The sequence below is a fragment of the Stegostoma tigrinum genome, chromosome 17 (assembly GCF_030684315.1).
Source record: "Stegostoma tigrinum isolate sSteTig4 chromosome 17, sSteTig4.hap1, whole genome shotgun sequence".
NCBI classification, from domain to species: Eukaryota; Metazoa; Chordata; class Chondrichthyes; order Orectolobiformes; family Stegostomatidae; genus Stegostoma; species Stegostoma tigrinum.
The window spans coordinates 23,274,296-23,296,716 of NC_081370.1; the positions used below are offsets into that span (position 1 = coordinate 23,274,296).

At 37.4% G+C, this 22,421-nt stretch overlaps 1 protein-coding gene across 3 annotated transcripts in view; it reads left to right on the top strand.

The window, feature by feature from the left end:
* ush1c (Usher syndrome 1C) overlaps positions 1 to 22,421 on the top strand; it is a 211,973-nt gene that overhangs the window by 123,964 nt on the left and 65,588 nt on the right. For 2 of the 3 annotated variants that reach the window (XM_059652022.1, XM_059652024.1), the window contains exon 15: positions 127 to 203. In XM_059652022.1, coding sequence (XP_059508005.1) covers positions 127 to 203 — 77 coding nt within the window. The remainder of the gene's footprint in view (positions 1 to 126; positions 204 to 22,421) is intronic. The other variant, XM_059652023.1, reaches the window with a different exon arrangement.

A 22,421-nucleotide genomic window follows, 5' to 3' on the forward strand; every position in this document is an offset into this window, starting at 1 on the left:
TCTAACACTAAACCAATTCCTAAGTTATTTTTCATTTAGAAGATACAGCACAGTATCCGTTTGTTCCAGCGCCATAAATTTTGAAAACAAATCTTGTTCTCTCCTTCCATTATTCTTCTTTCCCAGAAGATCATAAGAGTGAAGATCGTCAGCTAGCAATGGATCAAGTGGCTGAAGCAAGCATGGAGCTGAAAAAGGAGCAGGTTTGGGTAGCCAGTATTATAGCTTTAGTTCTGAGCATATGTGCTGTATCAAATTTCACCTGCCAATCAAAAGGAGCGCTGCCTAAAGTGGGGATACTGTGTGCAACAGGATCTGTGCAGTTCAGTACTTTTTTTCTCCTGCCTCGAAAGATTGTTTAGTATTTACGTACGAACTGCGCAACAACTAATTTTTTTTAAAGCAAAGGAATATTTTCATACAGAAGTCTTAAAATACAAAATGTCCGCATCTTCCAGTTATCAAAACTTTGCATTTGAATTCTGTGCTTTCAAATACAGTCAGATCTTCATATAATGTAGCTGTCACTTACTTAAGACAAAGTCAGAGATACTTTAACCACGCTTCTAAAGCATGGTCAAAAACAGAAGTTGCTGGAAAAGATCAGCAGATCTGGCAGCATCTGTGAAGGTAAAAATCAGAGTTAATGTTTCGGGTCTGGTGACCCTCCCTCAGAAGGCTCTGGCCTGAGCGTCACTGGACCCAAAATGTTAACTGATCTTTTTCTTCACAGATGCTGCCAGACCTGCTGAGGTTTTCCAGCAACTTCTGTTTTTGTTCCTGATTTACAGAATTTGCACTTCTTTCAGTTTCTAAAGCATGGTGTTATTTTCCATGTTTCATTGGTGAGTATCTTGTAGAAGTCAACAGAAATAAGTGATACTGAAAAGTGACATGAGGTCTGGCAATATTCAGGACTGAACTTTGAGCTTTAGAAATGACTAGAATGAGAGGATCACAGCTTGCAAGTTATGGTACAAGTTGTTAAGATTGTCCAGCATTCCACATAATTTTTTTTCCAGTGATGAAGTTATGGCAATCTCATGATTGTGTATGTGCACCGACACAGCCCAGACTGCAATCTGTGTTGAATAATTTATGCTACATTATGCTCACATCATTACTTTTTTCTTTCACTCTTAGCAATTGGTTGGTTTTATCGATATGATGGCAAATATCCCACTATGCGAAAGGTAGAGAGTGTTAACTGTGTGATAAACTGCTTTTGTTTGTTTGTTTGCTTGTTTCTGTGTGGATTCACTTTAATTTTTATCTAACTTCTGATTTTTTTTTCTGACAGTGCTGTTTCACTTTCAAATAGTTCATGAAAGTACATGTCATCACTTTTTTGTGACATAATGACTATCCAGAGAAGTTAGCTTGTGAATTTACATGGTACATGGTAATCAAAATATTTGAATGACGTTTCTCACTTACAAATAAACAAAACTCAAAGCAATAACCTGTCCACAATCCTGATAAGCTGAATATATCCCGAACTTGAGGACTCAGTACTTCAAATTGAACATGAAACACAACCTGTCATTGTTGAAGGCTCTGATTCAGAATCTGAAAGCCTCCATTGAGTGTTCACAGCTCCACAGAGGCTCACCCAAATACCATTCTTCATTTAGTGGGCTTAGACTGTGAATATAAATATATTCAACTGCAACAGGCGTCACAACATGCAATGTCCTGCCAACAAGATACACCTAAGCATATTTTATGTAGGTAGTAAAAGATCGTGATCAGAAGTGAATTTGTTGCAGAACTAGCACGCCTTAGTGTCCCAATATCCTCCTCAATCAATGTCAGCTAACTCAGCACATAAAAGAGAATTAAATTAATACTTCCCTGTTTTGCATCTGCGTGCGGATCTTCGTATTGCTCTCTTAATTTTAGGAATTACTACAAAAAAATGAAGGGCCATTTTTAATTCCTAGCATGAAGGCAGAAATGGTTGAAAATCCTGTGTGGGGGGGTTGTCATTGAAAATCGTAGCAATTTTAAGCACTGAACTGTGCTTGTACGTCAGCAGTCAGTTGCTTCCCTATCCTGTGTGAAAAGCAGCAGCAACAGGCTGGTGGATTGCAGGAAAACTTGGAGGTAGCAAGCAGAAAGCTACTGGCAGTTAGATGTGAGAGGAGAGTTAGTTATAAGGCCAAAATTTTATATTGCTTTAGAATACAGCACCATCCATACTGTCCCAATAGCTATAGCTGTTAAAGCCAAAAATTCTCACCAAAGTAAGTTTTAAAAAATACATTAGTGCGACAAAGCAAACTAGTTGTGTTCCTCGAGGTCTCACACAAGAGGAGAAGATTCTGCTGCTCAGGGCACCTCGACACAACAGCCTTATAGCAAACTCTCCTCTTACATCTAACTGCCAATAGCTTTCTGTTTGCTACCTCCAAGTCTCCCCCCAGTCCACCAGCCTGTTGCTGGTGAATTATGCATTTACTTATTATGCATAACCAATAAAAAAAAAGTTGCCTTGGTGACCTCTGCTGAGAGTTTTAAAAAAAATACATAGATTCAAAACCATAGCAACAGCATGTAACTAAATGGCAGATTAATAAATTTCTGATATTTGTTTATGATTCAGTTGATTGTAAGAAATGTTATAAAATTAAGCCATCAGCAGTCATGTGTAAAATAAGCCACAAATGTTAAACTGACATTGACCAAACTGTGATTTTATTTCTTCATTCATGGGATGTCGGTGTCACTAGCCATTTGCAATGTTTGTTGTCCATCTCTAATTGCCCTTGAACTGAGTTGTTTGCTGGTTCATTTCAGAGGGCAGTTAAAAGTGAAAACCATTTTCCTAAGACCACATATATACCTTCAGATTTCTTTCCCTAAAGAACATCCACAAACCAAATGCATTTTTAACAACAATCAACTGTCATTGTCTCCTTTACTGAGATTAGTTTTATATTCCAGATTTATCAATTGAATTTCAATTAAATTTCACCAGCTGACCTGGTAGACTTTGAAACAGTGTACTCGGAGCATTATTCTGAGTCTCTGGAATACGGGTCAAATGACATTTCCACTACACCACCATTTATCCTACATGTAGAGCATTAAGGTAGGAAACTTCAGTATTAGTTCAGCATGATATTTTTGAAATATATAATATGTTTTATAAATTGGAAAAAAATAAAATGAAGCAAAACATTGGCAGATGGATGAGTGGTAAAATGGCAATGAAAGACTTCCCAATAAACTCCCAATAGAACAAATAAAAAATATAAATGGTTAGTGGCACTGGACAGAAAATGTCATCACCAACACAGGAAATGACATCACCAACCCAAGGAAACCCAAACACATAAATAGAAAGCGGGACATAACACCAGCGCTTCACCGGAGGCTCACTGATGATGTTACCTAGAATGGTGGCGAAACGTCTGAAAACGAACCTTCCAGCTCAGCGAGCAAATCCAGAACCTCAACCTGAGCTACAAATCTTCTCAAAACTCACTGGAATAATTTTGAGTTTATGACCTTTTCAGTTGATTTTCCTTTTTTAATTGACACTTGTTCCACTCCTTACGTAAACCACCAGTCATTCACCAAACTGAGGAGGGTTAAAATACTGCGTGGTGAGATAGATCTCACCCATATTATATCTCCAGTGGCGTACCATGTAAAGAATGAGATAGCTACAAGCTGAACACTAACATTGAAGAGCATGACTGTTCTTCACCCCTTATAGCCTTAACCTTGTCTCAACTGACACGGGAGGAAGGAATCACAAAAAGATGGCAAGGGAATTAAATACAGAATGCCTTAACAATGGTTTATTTACAATATATCTATGTTGTACTTGCATGTTTTGAATTTTGGATGTGTTGAGGAATGAGGATTTTATAATCTCAATTTCTGCATGTTCTATAACATTTCTATTGCTGTGGCTGTAGTGGGTCTAATTTTTGAGTAGTTTCCAGTGATTGTAATTCAGAGCTTCTTCGTGAACACATCTCCATATTAAAACTTGTAAGAAAGGGAAGGAGAAGAAGCGGCCCAAAGCTGAAATATTATTTGACCAGAGGAAGAATAAAAAGGAGCTGGAATTTGAACAGAAACTCGCAAAAGAGAAAGAGGAGATGCTGGAGAAAGAAAAACAATTGAAAATAAATCGACTGGTCCAAGAGGTATATTGGCAGTGCAAATGATCAGATCAATTACTTCTAAGTAATTTTTTTCGCGATTTCACAATTTAAATCATCCTCTGAAATTTGGAATTAATGAAGATTTTTCTTAGCTTTGTTTTCAAAAATGTTTTTAGAGCAATGCCATGAATAGTATAGAAATCAATCTAATTCCCTAACATTACCAAATATAAAACAAAAACAGAATTTGCTGGAGAAACTCAGTGGGCCCAACAGCATCTATGGAGCGAAAGCAGAGTTAAGCTTACAATTCTGAAAGTTAACATTTCAATTCCAGGTCTAGACTCAACATTAATCCTGCTTTCTCTCCATCAATACTGTCAGACCTGCTGAGTTTCTTCAGCAATTTTGTTTTTGTTTTAGTGCAGATAAAATGTGTAGTCCAGTGGATTTTCATATAGTTTTGTATTTTGACAGATTGACAATAAGTATGATATTTGACAACATTAGAGATGAAATGCGAGGAATTTGCTTGGGGAGAGGGAAGGTTTGAAGATTGCACTACAATTGTTTGGAGGTGATTATTAAGTAATGTGTAATTTGGTGTTATTAGAAGGTGTGTTAAGGAATGCACACTTTTCATATTGTTGAAGAGCGCACAAGATATTTGGAGGATTCTTTTGAGGAGTTTACCTTCAGTTGTTGGTGAAAGAATATTCCTCTTTCTGTGAAAGTATTTAGCAACCAGATGTTTGGAAATGAGTTATATTTAATCTACCTGAGTGCTTTAAATATGGTTGTCTTAAAGTAGCATAAACTTTCCCAAATCTGATAGGTTAGATAATATTAGTAATCTATCTTTCCTTGAAGATTACAGAATTAGAACTCATTTATATGATATTTATTCCCTTTAATTCAAATGAGAGAGAACATCAACATCATCCATCCAGCTTGTTTAATTTATCTTCTATGCCTCTATATAATGCCTTATGAAAAGTAACTATATGAATTTTAGGGTTCCTCTGCATTTACCTTTAGCCCCTATTCTGATGTACCTCAAATTCATAGTACTTAAATCTGCTTGTTTGATGCTCTTCAATGAAGCCAATTTTTAAAACAATTGTTCTTAGGCACAGGCACCAGGTTTCCAAATCAAGAACAAGCAGTCCATATTGACAATATATTTTTCAAAGCTGTACATGTCATTTTGTTTTACAAGATATGAAGCATAGTTATATCTGTTTTATTGTTATGCCTCTACTATTAAATTATACCCACAAGTTGATAAAATTGTATTCTCATGGAAATATTATTTGACATGAATATTAACTGACATCAATAATAGAGAATTTTCCTGAAGTTTGAAAACAATTGATGGATCAGATAGAGCAAGAAGAATTCATTTCACATTCTTATGTCTGTGCTGCTGCTGGCATTTGCTAATCTCAGCCATGTCACAATATAGACAAAACAGTTAACCTGTGTGACTCTATAATAGGTGGAGCAATTGACAAGGGTTCCTGTTACTGATAGCTGTGCCAATAACCCCTTTGAAAGTGAGAACTGGTGGCTGTAAAAGATTTCAAAAAGAATTTAGAAAGGCACTTCAAGTATTATTTGCAGGGTTACAGGGCATGGTGATAAATGGGATTTAGGACTTTGTTGTAATGAGCCTGAGTCACTCACTGTTGAGGTTTGCGTATACAATGCCACTTTTGATAAAACACTAGAAGGTTCTGGCATTCATTGAAACTACCCTCACAGGATGTCAGAACTTTTAGGAGAGAAAAGGAGAAAATTAATGGAGTGAAGATTACTTGGCATTAAAAGAAATAGAAGACTTTGGATGTTGTGACATCACAAAGCCAAATTGAAAAGTAGACCACTGATGAGCTGGTAGAGGGGAAACCGATGTCCTTTTTAAATGTAGGACGCATTTCATGCCAAAGTTTCATTTTCAATGCACAGTTGAAGAAAATAACAAAACCATACTTTGCTGGAAAACCTTAGCAGATCTGGCAGCATCTGTGAAGAAAAATCAGAGTTAATATTTCAGGTCTGGTGATCCTCCCTGAGAACTGCATCCACAGGTTTTTTTTTCAGTTTTTACTTGAAGAATTCGTCTGTTTAGACTTTTCTCTTTACAGTCATATTTACCAGGCTAGATTCTCACTTTATAGCTCCTTATCAATCTGTTTAAATGAGCGAAGTAATTGGTGCATTGCTTCAGGTATCTGAAACAGAACGTGAAGATCTCGAAGAGTCTGTAAAGGTTCAGCATTGGGTGGAGAGGCTGTGCCAGACTCGATTAGAGCAAATCTCATCAGCAGAGAATGAATCCCTTGAGGTAACATTTATTCAGCAGTACTATGCTTGTACATACATCTGCGTACTGCATTATATATTGTTTTCACTTCATGCAAAATGGAAAGTGATTTTTTTATAGGATGGAACATCTATGTCCAACTAATCAATTTGACAACCTGGTAGTAATGACTGGCTGACAAAACTCTTTCAAATATAAAAATGACAAACAACCCTTGAGCAACCAATATTGATCACTTGGACAAAAATTAATCACATACCTCATTTGATGTCGGAGTATAGGGGTGGTATTGGTCTTTGGTCTAGCACAAAATAAGCAATTTAGAGTTGAAGTCCAATTTCAATGTTTTTTTTAACTATATCACTTTAGAATACATTTCCCCTGCTACCTAGCCATCTGGGTGCAGTTCAGGAACTCATTTTCATAGTATTCCGTCAGTTTTATCTTTGTAACCAATGTGAATTTAGTGAAGTTGTAAATATGTTTCCCTGAAACTTGTTTTAAAACTTTGCTTTTATTTTGATTTTTTGGGGATGAGAGAACCACTTGCATTTTACCTTCTATGCAACTGAATTTCTATCATGCAGCAGAAATTGAGAGTTCTTTTGACTGCGAAAACTTCTAGTACATGGAGGAGAACTATTCTATGATTCCTCTTCACCAAAATTGTTAATGCTTGCCATCAACAGCAAAAGCTAAACTCGAGGTCTTAAAAAAAAACTGGCTTTGAATCTTCAGCCAGATTATATGTTCAGAATCATTCACCACTTTAAAGACTTTATTTTTTTAATTATATGTTGTACAAAACTCATTTAGAAATACAACAGTTAGTGGGTCAGGCATCTTGTGGGCCTTGCCTTTTGAAGTAACTGAATTAAGATATTCTCTGAGATAGCCCATTGTCTGAAACAGTGAGCATTCTGTCAGTGATGTTACGGACTTATAGTTATTCTTTTTCTCGGAAGACCTAGATGATTAAGTTTTTATGAATTAATGTTGATACTTTTGTTTCTTAAAAAACATAGACACATTAAGATTTGGCTTCATCATCCTTTTATGTTCCCACGTTTTACACATCATATTGAATACATTTTAGCTCATTCATGTTTCCCAAGAATCCGTATTGGTCTCAGTTTAGATGATGAGTGAATTCATCAATTCCTGGCCCCATTGGACCATTTGAAATTCAAATCTTGTTTCAATGCCCATTCCTGCTTGCTACTGTATCAGCAAGACTCATAGGTTTTACTGGAGATCTTCTTCTAAATCACTGTTCTGAAAGATCATCTTCAAAGGACTGTTTCTGCGCGTGTTAGTGATGGATGTTGTTTGGAGTACAGATTTTGTGTTACGTTTGTCAATTGTTTAAAGACCCCTATTATCCACTAACAGGGGTCAACCGCACCACCACCTCCTTCAACCTCTGTACGGAAATTTGTCAGTGGCCTCCAACTGCATACCACAGATCTTGATGACATCAATTTAGATCAATTTGAACAGCCAGCAAAGCAAATGGCACCTCCACCACCAGCATCTCATCCTGTTCCACTACCACAGCCATCCAAGATTCCATCATCGACTAGCACACCATTACAGAAAAAGCCTGCTCCACTTCCACCATCTCCACATCATTCAAACCTGCCTCACATTGGTTCTAGAGTATCACCTGTGTCCCCAGTTCAACTTCTTCCACAACCTACCCTACCCCCTCCAGCACCACCTCCCCCTCCAATGCCCGTCCATCCTATTGCTTTGGCACGTTCTCATGGTACCATCCCAGAAGCAAGAGAAAGCAACTTAAGCTATTTCACCCATGCTGGCACGGAGGCAGCTAATGATTGGGAAGTAAACAACCATAGTTCAAAAGTTGGTTACAGTCCTGCGCATATCCTGACTGGTGAACATTCCTATCCACGTAGTTATAAGGTATTAACTGTGTGTTGTGAAATCTGTTATGATTGCTGTGCCATCCTCCTTTGGTCTGTGCATTTTCTAACTTTTGCTGTAAAAGTAACCACAGTAATTTGCACTGTACTAGACAGCCTGTTCAGAACAAAATTACACAGCTACTGCGATAACTGCTTAGCAAACCAAGCACAGTTCAAGTCTCAAATGTATATTTGCATGTGTAATCAGATTTGCATCCCAGTCTAATGCTGAGACAGTGCAGCATTGTTGGAGCTGCTATTCTTTAGATGCAATGTTAGACTCCATAACAGAGCACTTTAAAAGTATTTGATTGGAAAAGAAACACCTTCAATTATTTCTGAGATAATGTGCACTATTTTAAAAATGCAAGATTTTTTTGAAAAGTTGAGAAATGTACAATCCAGCACACACAAGTCTGTGGGCACAAATCTATAGTGCAGCATTCTCTGTGTTTTTGTCCCATGTGAATGATTTTTAGTTAGTATGCCTGATCATAAAAATCTTGAACTGTAGGCTAGGCGGAACTTGAACCAATTTAGTCAGTGTTTATATTATGATTATAATTGCTTCCTCCCACCAATAGAGAGAATCCATTATAAAAGATGCAATGTCATTCAGGGAGTTTGTTTTGATGGATATAATTATTTGTTTCTAGATATCAATTAAAAGGTGAAACTAAAAAATGTGAAAGAGCAATTTTTAAAAATCTATAAGCTAATAATCGTTAATGATTACAAATGGTTAACAATGTTTTGATTACTAATGGTTAACAATGTTTTGATTACTAATGGTTAACAATGTTTTATCTTTTGACATGTCAGTTTTTCTTGATGCAGGTCAAATATACTCATCATGCGCCCAACTTTGAATGTTGCATGTGTTTGGAGTGACTGATTGCTATTAATAAGATGAATAATGTAAATGATGATTGTAAAATGTGTTGACTTATCTCAGGATATGAGAAACACATCTCATGCAAGCAGAGTCTCTTCCACGTCTAATATCCCATTGGTACGTGACAAAACTATTGTATGTAGCTTCGTGGGTGTTATAGGGCACTCTTGCTACTTGTGATAGAGTAATGGTAGTTTTTTGAACACTAGTATAAGCCAATACTGAAACCTATCCCAAAAGATTTAGACTTTTAAGATTGAGGTTTTTGTGGAGAAAGGAAAGGAAATGTGTTGGAAATGTCAAATGAGTAATTAACTGCCTTACAACCCATGAAAATTCTCCTGCTTTTGAGTCTTGTTTGTAGACATCATGTACCATAGCATGAGTAAAGTTGATGGTACGTTGGAGCTTTGTTATTGTCAGATTGACCCTTGAATGAGGATCATGACCACAACTATTCTTAACAATAGCAGACTTAAAAGTACAACTGTAGAACTGTTGTGGAATGGTTTCATTTCACACACGTGTATTGATCTGAATTGAAAGTAAGACCCCAAGCTGACATGGGAACAAAGCACAGTGAGACTCTGGAAGAGGTTAACTAACACCATCTTTGGAATCAACTGAGGTCTTCACAAATTATTTACTTGGTCAGGAGTCACACAACACTACATTATAATCTTGTGATTTCAAATAACTTGTTGGAGTATAACCTGGTGTTGTTTGACTTCTGATTTTGTCTACCCCAGTCCAACACTGGCACATTGACATCAAATTATTTACTCTCCAAGTTCAATGTCATGTACAGCTATTTGGCTTTTTATCAGAGTTAAACTGTGGGAAGTAAATGTGTCACAATTGTGAAAAAGGATTAACTTTTAGTGTTTGATGATGTGTTTTTGGGCCTGTTAGTCCACTTTCGTCATGTCCTGTTGAAATGAGATGAAAATAAAATTTTATATATGACATGTATAATATTAAAAAACTTAACCTTTAGAAGTTATAAGCTCATTAATTCATAATGGAGATTTGCTTGAAAATGACTTAGATCTATAATAATTCAGATACTGTTGCACTGATATTTCATTTTGATTAAATCTTAGCTTAATATTGGCCTTTAAGGTACAATGCAATATAGTTTCGTGTATTTCCAATCACTGACAGAGTAATTGCTTTTTAATAATTGATCAGGCAGAATGGGTTTTGTCTTTTGTAAAAAAGTTATTCAGAAGGGCTTTGTTGTGATCATTAGGTAGAGCAAAATGCAGCAGTGGTCAGATAGGTGATGTTTTTGAATGGAACTGCATCCACTATGTTTCTCATTTATTGAAGTAAATTTCAATAGAGATATTACCAACTATTTGATTTTCATATTAAATGTCCTTTCCCTTTGCATCTACCGTGGATGTTTTTCATCTTTTACGGCACATAACTTCAGCAACTAGCCCCAAGTCCACCTATCCAAAAGCGACCAACTGGGCCGATGGCTTCCAAACCAGTCATGTTGCCCCCTACCTCTATGCATATGAACAAGACAAGGGTTAAAATGGAATTGGTAAGTTCTTGTTCAAAACGTATCTATTGGTATAAAAATGTAACTCTTCTTCCTCTTAATTTGTTTCATTTTAGAGTGGAATCAATGATTAGCATTATTTTTGTACAACAGTTAAAGCCAGTCAAGAGAAATTATCTTATAATTGAGTTTCCAAGTGTGTAGTGTTTTATGCCTGCTACATTATTGCCTGTAATGTACTGATGGGCACAAAACATCAAGAGGTTAGCTAATTGAAGGTAATCCATACCTGGGAGTCAGAATCTGGAGAAATGATCAAATTCAGGTAAGAGTCAGAGGATGAAAAAGAAGACCAACACATGTACATCAGAGAAAGTAAAGAACTGCAGATGCTGGGGAATCTGAGATAATAAGGTGTAGAGCTGGATGATCACAGCAAGCCAAGCAGCATCAGAGGAGCAGAAAGGTTGACGTTTCGGCCCTAGACCCGACCTTTTCTGTTCATCCAGCTCTACACATTGTTATCACAAGTACATCAGAGTTAGGATTGGGTATAAGATTTCTCTTCCTTATCTGTTGTAATGAATGCATGGCTTCTGCCGGAAACTAATCAGGGTTCTAGGATCCTGAAGATGTATGTGGATGGGTGTCATGGTCAAGTCAATGCCAATGACGCAAATTTAATTCCTTCATAAGCTGTGGTGAGCACAAAGTCCTCCGTATACCAGACTTAATGCTGCCCTACAGATATATAACCACTTATCTCTCTCTAAGAGGAGACAAACCTATGATGCCTCATGGACTCTGGATAATGAGCAACATTTTTACATTAGTTATGTTACAAAATGTTTTGGTATTGCATGTTAAGAAATTTGAATGACCGAAAGCTGGAAATAACAAAGGAGGCCACTGAATAGTTCAGATGATAAGATCTAAAAATAGAATGTACATTGTTCTTACATATTGTCTGAGTCTGAGCTTAAAAACCACTTTAGAATGACTTCATTTTGAAATTGTGTAGAGGTCTTTCCATTATATAAAGAATTTGTGCATTAGCCTGCACTGATGGTTAAAACCAATGTCCATGGACAATGCATTTTGTTGGCCCATCTGAGGGGAGAAAAGAAAATTGAATCAAAGAAGGTGCCATTGTGTCAGATAGGGGCTGTGTTTTCTCCTCCTGGTTATATGGTACCCCAGTTCATAACTGTATAACATACAGTTGATACGATGTTCCGTCATGATTGAGGTAGACTCAGCTTTTTTCTAGAGCTTTAACTGAGCACATATTCAAATGTTATGAGTTCAGTATTTGCAATTGAAAACTTTTCTCTAAAAGAGAACAATGGACTTGAAGTATAAAAGTCTATTCATGGTGATGCAATTTTTGACACCCTGAAGGAGATCCTCTAACTAGACAGATTTCCTAATGCACATTTCTAAAGTAAAACGTAAAGGTTCATGAAAGATTGGTGCATGTTTGCAACTTATTTAGGCTGATGCTGTAATTATCAAATCAATTAATTCCAATTGTGATAAATGTCAGAAAATACAACAGGATTAATTTTCTCTGACTCCACCTACAGTTAACAGGGCAGAAATAGCCTTGACACGGGCTTACTCATAAACAACAGCAACATAGTCAATTACATTTTGAAAGGGAACGTTCGCCTGGTATCCAAAACTCACGTCAATTTCAAATGATTGCTCCCTTTTAAAATAGAAACTAGGGTGTTATAGGTAAATAGGCTTCAGTTGCCACTTTAAGTCAAATCAGTTGAACATGGTACCATGCATCTGAATGATGTGATTTAAGAATCCCACCAATAGTGAGTGATGTATTTTGTGAACATTGGTGAAACACTTCAATTCTTCTAGGGTCCAAAAAATAATCTGGACTACCACAATATAAACCCTGCCCCCACAACCACATCCACCTCACCAATTTGCCTTAATGCTGACAGCTCTAGCCCAATCTTGAGATCTAAACCTATGTAGCTGTACTAAGTATACCTGCTTTTCATTGCAAAACTTACTTCTTAAATCTGCCAATAAGTAGCTAAAAGTCAGTATCAAACTCAAGCACTCCTGCAAAATTCTCAGAGGACTAATAACCACTTTACATTTCTTCTGACATTTTACGAAGAATGCTATAGAATTTGGCATATTAGTTGACCTTCACAGCTTTGAAAAATCCCTCCAAAAGCAACGGTCAATTTACAAACTGAATATAATTAGTCAACCGTTGCTGTTGATGTAAGTGGTCACCAAATTGAAATGTGAAAAGGAAACATCAATAATGCAAGTCAAATACGATCAAAATGTCATATTTTATTTCATTGAATAATTCTACTGTACTACTTTAAATCAAAATTATAATGTTCTTGTTACAATCAATTTTGTTGTCTTCAATGCCCAGTGCAAAGTGATAAATGAAATTATACAGAATCACTTCAGCTACAGCATCATCCTAAAGATTCCACTGTCAAATGAATGAGGTGTTTTTGGTTTCATAGTCATCCCTCCACAACAAGTCATCTCTCTGACCTTTCTGGATAACTGATATTCCGTATTCGTTGTAATCAGAGCATTCAGTTGTTGGGTATATCAAAATTCAAAGTTTTCATCCATGTTGCCATTGAAACTTAGAGAGTATTTTTTTTTGTGCCTCTGATTCACCTGATGTTGAATCACTGGAAACTCATCAGTTTGCTAACCGGTTCTTTAAGTGTCTCTCAGCAATCTTGGCCTTTTGCCCCAACATTAGGTACTTTCCATAAGGTGAATGCACTAGACAGCTGTTGGTCTGACACCTGCGGTATTCAGGTGTTAGATCTGGCCCACTCACATACCTATGTACACATTGTATTTCTATTGATGATGTAACATTTTGATGATTTTTGAAGAGCTAATAAATCCTTCTCAAGATTGAGCTGATGGCATAAGCCAGTGGCTGGCTTCTATTCTCATGGTGCTTTCTATCTCGATCATCAACTTCAGGCAAGATTCCTCCTTCTTCCATTGTCATACCAGTTTTCTAACTGTAGCTTTGTTTGTGTTCTTTTGTCTAACAAAGTTATGCTCTGGTGTTTTAAAAAAAAACTATCTGAAGCCTCCTGTGAACACTTTTCAGTAACTAACCACCACATTAACCAAGAACAAAAATTAAATGCATGATTTACCAAACTTGATTTTATTCTGGGACTTGACCTGTCCAGTGGCACCATCAGCTACACTCATAAGGTTAGAAAGAATAGAAAAGAAGATTTGTTTCAAAAGGTGAAAGATAAGTAAATGTTGATATTCAAACACTATTTGGAACTTTTTATACATACGCCACAGAAAGTTAAAATGCAAGAACAGCAAACAAGTAGGAAGATAAGTGGGAGCTTAATTTTTATTAAAAGGGGGCTGTATTATAAGATTAAGGAAGTCTTTACTGCAATCGTCTAGGACTTCGATGAGATCACATCTAAACTATGTACTGTTTTGGGCTGTTATCTCGGGAAAGGCATGAAGATTCACTAGATTGATTCCTGGGGTGAAATGACTGTATCTTGAGAGATTGTACTCAGTTCAGAAGTATAAAAATGTGATTTTGTTGAAAAACTTGATTGAGTAGATTCTGAAAATCTGTCTCCTCTGGATTGAAAGTCTGGATCAAGGCATCATGAATGCAGGGTAAGGGTCAGCTATTTAGATCTCTGATGATGAAAAATTGTTTTTGTCCAAAGGCTAGCGCTCTTTAGAATTATCTTCCAAATGTTGTGTGGATGCTCAGTAAATCAGTTTATTCAAACTTCATATGTGTAGACTTTGAGGCGCTAGATAAGTCAAGGGACATGGAGATAGGAGGAAATGGAGCTGATGTATTTCAGCAATGATTTTCCTGAATAGTTTGATGTAGCTCATCTATGCTCTTGTTTTTCTCAACAGTCTCATGTTTTTATTGTCCAGCTTAGTGCAACTATCTTCATTTCACTATTTCACACAAAAATCCTCTTCACACAAAAATCCTCTTCGCACACTCAAGCAATTTATCTCAGAATCAGCCAATAGCCATCTTTAGTCCTTTCCTCTTTCTCTTCTCTGTGCTATTGTCAATATCATCCACAGACATAAGGCCCATTTCAGAACTAACTTTGACACAAGCTCTATCTGTTCAACTGATCACTGTATCCTTCCATTACCTCTGTACTACCAGACTGATTATCCAAACTTAAGGGTTGGATGAATTATAATTCCCTCTAGCTAAGTATTCATTCCTCAAGCTCTGTATTCTCACCACTGACTCTGTATCCCTCCAATGCACAATTCACCATTACAGGTTGAACGAAATTGATCACAGTCCTGCAGCCAATTCGAACCTGAGCTGAGTTTCTGACCCAACATTCTTTCCATCACAGGCAGTAATAAAAGCTGTTGATAATGAAGCACTAAATTATATTTCTTTTTTGACACCTGGATTAACCCTGTCCTCTCTGCATGACTCATATCCCTTGTAAACTTTAACTCACTCAAAATTCTGCTGCTAGTATTCTTTGCACCAGTTCCTGCTTACTTATCGTTTCCAATTCTTACAACTAAGTTGGCAATTATCTACCCATATCCTCAAATTTAAATTGTTGTATTTAGGTTATTCACTGCACTTTCCTTTCATTTGTTATTGAAAGGAATCCAAAGATTTACAGAAAAGGCTTTGATTATCTTTCCAAAATTGGCTGGTTGAAGCTGCATTCATGCCACTCTGATAGAGTTATCTGATTGTCTAGCACACATTGTATATTGCAAGTAAATAATTCTATAATCTTGTGGTTTGCAAACTTGGAGATTTGTTGTCAAAAAGGAGAACATCATTAATATATACCCACACTAAGTTTGAGTTTCATGTAGGATGTGGGACAAAACCACAAAGCATCAAAGTTTGTATACTTGTGGGTAATGCTAGAGAAAGGACTTGGCTGAAGTTCCTGAAATTTGTATAGAATTTGTAAACATTGTTTTTGTTTGATCGACCAATTACTGTGTTGCTGATATAGAATTGAGGTACAGTAAAATAGCAGTTATGTTTCTGGACTGTTAATTCTGTGGGATGTGGAGATGTTTGTTTAAATTCCCCCATAGCAGCTACAGAACTTAAATTCAATTAATTAAATAAATCTGCTATCAGTAAAGCTATCAGAGTGTCATAAACACACATATAGTTCACTAATATACTTTAGGGAAGATTATTTGCTGCCCTTAGCCATTCTGACTTCACTGTGGCTCTGGAGTGAACCTTGGCTATTCTCCAAGTGGCTAGGAAGCAACTCAGTGATCTGCAAGAAGATGACTTGCCATTATTTTCCCAACAGCAATCGGAGACATCCAATAAATGTCAGTCTTATCAGCAACACCCACACCCTGTGGATGAATTTCAAATAAAGATTGTTGTGTATTTTGCTTTGTTGCTCCTACTGCATTCTCAGAGTCTGCTTTGAGGACTAGCTGCACCCCCTCCCCTGCCACGCAGAAAGTTATCACTTCTTTCCTCCTTTGTACTTCCCGTACTCGTGTGGGCAAGACAGCATCAGGAAACCCAGCAGATCTGTTTCATTTTGTCACTGTAATTACTATGCTTTAGTTTGTCTCCATGCCTACCACAAAAACTCTTCAGTCACACAGAAATTTTGGTTCTTAAATGCCTGTAGTCTTAACATTATGGAGGTTGGTGTACTTTTTGATTACTCATTCATGGGCTGAAGGTGTTGCTGGCCAGGCTGCATTTATTGTCCATCCCTAATTGTCCAGAGGGTAGTTAAGAGTCAACCACATTGCTGTGGGTCTGGAGTCACGTGTAGGCCAGACCAGGTAAGGATGGCAGTTTCCTTCCCGAAAGGACATGAGTGATCCAGATGGGTTTTTGCTGATAATTGACAATGAATTCAAGGTCATCATTCACCGTCATTTCCTAAATGATGTCCATGTATTGTGTGCACAGTTCTGATGAGGAAACCTTACAGTCAAAAAAGTTTCCTAATAGTCTGTGAAGAAAGATCCGGACTGTTCACCGCTTGCAACTGCTTTGGGATCTTAAATTTTCCAAACATTCAGTTTCATTGTAAAAGAGTGTAGCATTGCTTGTTTTAATTATGTGTAAGTGAAATGCCATATGCCACTGAACAAAAATTATTAAATCATTTTAATTTGGCTTGGTTGGCATCACTTTTCCTTTGAGTTTGAAGAAGGTGATCCACTAGTTGAGAGCATTATCAGGTTGGTGCTACAGTGAGAAAGTGGTGTCATTCTTTTAATGAAAACTAAGCTTGGTGATTCAGTCAAGGTCTAGCATCAGTAGCGTCTTGTGATCTTTTCTAGTCTCCTAACTTGGATCTATTCATTATCATCAAAAGAAAAATTAATTGGTTGTCAGTCTCCTTGCTGACCCCTGAAGTGTCTTGCTATAAATTCTAAGCATGGAGTCCACAACCAGACATTACCATCTAAAGATATGGGGCAGGCTGTTTAGGACTGAGATGATTTTGTTTTCACTCAGAATGGTGAGCTTGTGGAATTCTCTGCCACAGAAAGTGGTTGAGGTCAAAGCATTGAGTATTTTCAAGAAAGAATGAAGTATAGCGCTTAAAGCTACATAGATCGAAAGGTATAGGGAGTGACGGGATAAAGGATACTTGGTTTGATGTCATCATCATGTTGAATGATAGAGTTGGCTTTAAGGGCTGAACAGCCTATACTTGTTTCTTATATCAAATAGGTGCTACGTTTGCCTATGTAAAATATATCATACAATGTTTACTGAGCAGAGGAGGTCATTCAGCCCACTGTGCCTGCACCGACTCTCCAAATAGCTCTAATCTTGTAGGTTAACTGTGTCGAAAGAGATAACTAAAGTACCAAAGGAATTTGCTTGACTAATAATCATCCAAAGGTTATTTTCATATCTGCTGGAAGGCAAAACTGTTATGATGTGTTAATAAGGTCAGACAAAAGTTTTGTTTCAAAGCCAGGCCTGGTTCTTTTAATAGCAGCAGTCGGCTGACAGCTTGCAGAAAAAATATTTTGCTCCATTCAAGTGGTTTAACATCATGATCCTAAAACCATGTGCAGCATTTCAAGCAGTTGGTGCAGGCTATTCTTCCCCATCACTGCAAAACATTCTGGAAATGTTTCAATTGCTCCATAGTCAGTTTGTGGAGTTGGTGTTTTGTGTACATTTATTCAAAAATTACCATCTTAAATGTATTGTATTCAAAATAGAATTCATAATTGATATCCAAATGTGCTTAATGGTATTAACTTTGGTTCCTTTGTTGCTGTGGAGCTGACTGATGAGAGGTCAGGTAAGATAGACAATGGTGCTGCATTATAAGGAAATAGCATGTTAGGTAGTTTATCATAGGCATACAGTAATATTTATTGAAGACTTTTTTTAAATTCATTCAGCATCACTGGTAAGTTCTGCATTTATTACCTATAACCTCTACTCTTGAGCAATTTGTGGTGAACCGTCTTCTTGAATACACAGAGGACAATTAAGAGTCAGGCACATTGCTATGGGTCTGAACTCTCAATTTAGGCCACAACCGGTAAGTAAAATAGATTTTCTGTCCTGTCTTGCCCTGTCTTGTAAGGTTTGCTGGGAGGAAATTAACTCCATCATTTCCTACACTGCATATTAAAATACTTTCTAAAACTGCATTGATTGCAAAGGGCTCAGGACTGCCCAAGGTCATAAGAGCTGCTGTGTAAATAGAAGTTTTTCTTTTCTTCAGCAGGGTCTAGGCCCAAAATGTCAGCTTTCCTGCTCCTCTGATCTGCTTGGCCTGCTGTGTTCGTCCAGCTGTACACCTTGTTCTCTCAGATTCTCCAACATCGACAGTTCCTACCATCTTGGTAACTATAGAGAATGTGCACAATTGTTTCCAACCTGTGCACAGTAAATCTTATAGGATCATAGAATCCCTACAGTATGGAAGCTGGCCATGATGAAAAACGTGGAGGGAGGGTGAACCGATCTGTATCCTGTGCACTAAGGGGATCAGTAGCCTCCAGACAAATGCACATAGAGCTCAATATCAAAAGTGTTAAAGATCTGAATGCAATGCAGAACGAAGTTTACTGATCTCAGATGGATTGTCTAAGTCAGGAGTACATCTTCAATAGCAATTTCTTACCAATTGCCCCAGTAGCCTTTTCCACTGCATAGTTCACCTTACTTCTATCACTCACCGATATTTTCTGTAATGACCTGACATTTATGTGCTCACTTCACCCTCACTTAGCACTGTTACAGACCTCACATTCATATCTCTCAGCTTTACACACACTGGCAGCTCTTCATTCATGACTGGCACATTATCCAGACATATTGCATACAACTCATTATGACACTTCTCTCTTTCTTGAGGGCGACACTGAGCAATTGGAGATAGGAAGAAATTAGAGAGGAATGCCTATCTAGTTTAACCCAGGAGAAACAGTGCAGGCCATCAGGAGAAGTTGCACTGCTGGGAGTATTTCTGTCCATTCTCTTCCTCCCTATTCCATCAGTTGATCTCTCTTCTGATAGCCTAGCTCATTCTCGCAGCATACTCAATGACCACATTAAGTTGTCTTGTCCACTTGTGTCTGGGAGCAAATAGTTTGTGCTCAAACCTACAAGTTGGCCAAGAAAATGCTTCAATACCAGTAAGCCTATACTTGCTGATATTAAGCAAATAAGAAAAAGCATCCGAAATGCCTAGAATTGCAGCAAAAATCAGAAGTACTCAAAAAGGCTTTCATTTCCGTGAGGAGATAGTAAGAACTGTTGATGCTGGAGTCAGCGATAACACAGTGTGGAGCTGGATGAAGACAGCAGACCAGGCAGCGTCAGAGGAGCAGGAAAGCTGACGTTTCAGGTCGGGACCCTTCTTCAGAAATTCAGAAGAAGAAACTCAACCCAAAATGTCAGCTTTCATTCCCATAGTGTTTTCTACAGTCACTTCACAAAATACCTGACAGGCCATGAAGTGTAAATCAGTGTTGTAAAGCAGAGCATGTGACGGCAAATATGGTCTCAGTGAGCTCACGTAAAGAGAGATAAAGTTGTTATTGTCCTACTAGATCATGAGCCTTCTCTTGTTAGAGACAGGCAACTGGTGGTGGTGTAACTCAAGGGTCACCATGCCTCAAATGAGGAGAGAAGTTGAGAAAGAGAGTCCTTCAGAGCAACCTCAGCAGGTGTGGGAACCAAACCCATACTGTTGATATTACTCTGCATCACAAACCAGCCATCATAGCCAACTGGGCTAATCAATAAATAAAAGCTAACAACCAGCATCCAAAGTGGTAGCACTGCTACATGCTGTACTCCACCATCTGATTGCTCTGGATGATGCTGACAGCCAGCAAATGTGTGCCCACTAATCCCATTACAGAAGTGGCATCTGACATCCTGCTCATCTGAATATTCACAGTCTCGTGCTGAGCAAACAAACACTGCAAAATCCATTTCTCCTTCACGGAGTACTTGTTTTGCAGCATCGTAGTAGAAATCTGATGTGACAATGTTAGTACTTTGGAAAGATGGAACTAACGCATGACACGTTTGCTTGAGGCTGCCTCCACTATTCATGTAGATAGAGAAATTTACAGATAATAGAATGCTGATAGAGTTAGAGAATACATAATGTATTCTAATGCAACATTCCAAACTTGCATTTCAACCTCTCCATACGAATAAATCTGAAATCACAAATTACAGATAAAAGTTAATTCCCCAGATGTTATAATTTATTAGCCATCATGTTTATTGAACAAGTTGAGATTTCTGTACAACTATGTTGCTTGGAATTACCAGTTGTGTTTCTGGAAGGTCAGTAAATGACACACAGTATTGGAAGACCATTGAACAGTGACTCATAGCCCATGAAACTGTTGAGCTAATTATACAAATGGAATCAGCTGCTTATGTTGATTGAAGTATATGAGACAGCATGAATTCTTGACTTTGTCATTCACAATCAAACACTGATAATTAGGAATGAATGTTCTAGTAAGTAGGCAGCGTTTTACCCATTAATCTGAAGATGTATTGTAACCAAACAAAGGAAAATAATTACTCTGGTTGCTTCACCTTGTGGTCATTCTGTATCCATTCCTCTCACGTAAGTGTACTTAAGGAAGGAGTTCTATCCAGGAGCTGTGTAAATATCATTGTATTAGAATAAATAATAAAATCCCTGGCACCAGAAAGATATAAACCAAGTACAATGTATTCCCTGAGATAATCCCAAAATCAAATGACTGCAGGATAAATACACTTCATTTCCTGTGCTTATCCAACTGCTTTAGCATTGCTTTAATTATGTGAATGATGCAGTCTAACCTCCCTTAGATCGGCAGTCCTGTAATGGGGACGGATGATTAAAATATTTGTCTTGTGATGAGTGAATTACTGGTTTCTGTGGGAGGACGAACTCAATAAGGGAATGGCTTTCCTCAACTTCCTGTTATGCTTCAAAATCAGAAATGCAACTAAGCCTCAGTAACCATGAAGAGTTTCCATTTTTGCAATAGGACTTAGAAAAATAACTACTGTTTTCAAACCATCAGTATGATTAATTTAACATTGGAATAAATTGTCAATTGTAAGCAAATTTCATCGTGCTATTATCTACTTTGCTTATGAAATAACTTCCTTCCCATAGTTTTATTTATGAGGGTAATATTGATTTAATCACCTTCAGTTGTTAGTTAGATAATGTGCCTGCTTTAGACACACATAAAAGACATTCAATGAGTTTCAGTAATGATTTCTGAGTGCTGAAGCATAGATTAAAAATCAAGTATCTAGAACATACTGTTGTATTGAGACTCCATGCAAAATTTCTTCACTAAATTCACAAAAGTTCTCACAATTGTACACCCACTTAAGAAAAGTTTAAAACGATGAAACATATTTGTTATTATTAGCTGTATTCAGTGGAAACAATCAGTTAACTTGGGGGCCATGGCCCAGCAATACTGCTGCAGCGTTCACCTGTAATATATTTCATGGCATAAGGTAATGTCCCCAAATTATTTTGGCAATAAGTTTTGTTAGCTGCATCTTTTTCTAATTATTGAAGTTAACATAAATTTATAACACAATTTCCTGTGCGGAGGTCAGCGCCAATTGCCTTTCAAACTCATCTACTCTCCGCAAGTCATTTAAAGGCCGAGAACTCAGTATTGGTAATATTGTGCTGTTTTGTGTAATTTGCCAGTTGAATAAGAGGGATGAATAGCTAGATTCAAAGCAAGTTTATTGGTGATTCACCTACTTTCATCCTTTTCCATGAACTTAAAGTCCTGGTTGCAAAATAGACTGGAATCCAGAGTACAACCGCTCAAGAATATTAGAGACTTGAACCCCTCAGCCTTATTTGAATGTCATGACACCAACTATTAACTCAAACTGTCAAGAAATATTTTAATATCAGTGAAGTGTGCTGAGGTGATACTCTCTTAGTGCCTGTCTTCCTTGCTGTGACCACCTTGAGGGGATACGGCACCTGTAGGAGGTCAACATCCCTCAGCAAGCTCTCGTGAATGAATACATCAATAGCTCAAGCAATGGAATGACTGTCCTTATGTATATCCAACAAATTATACT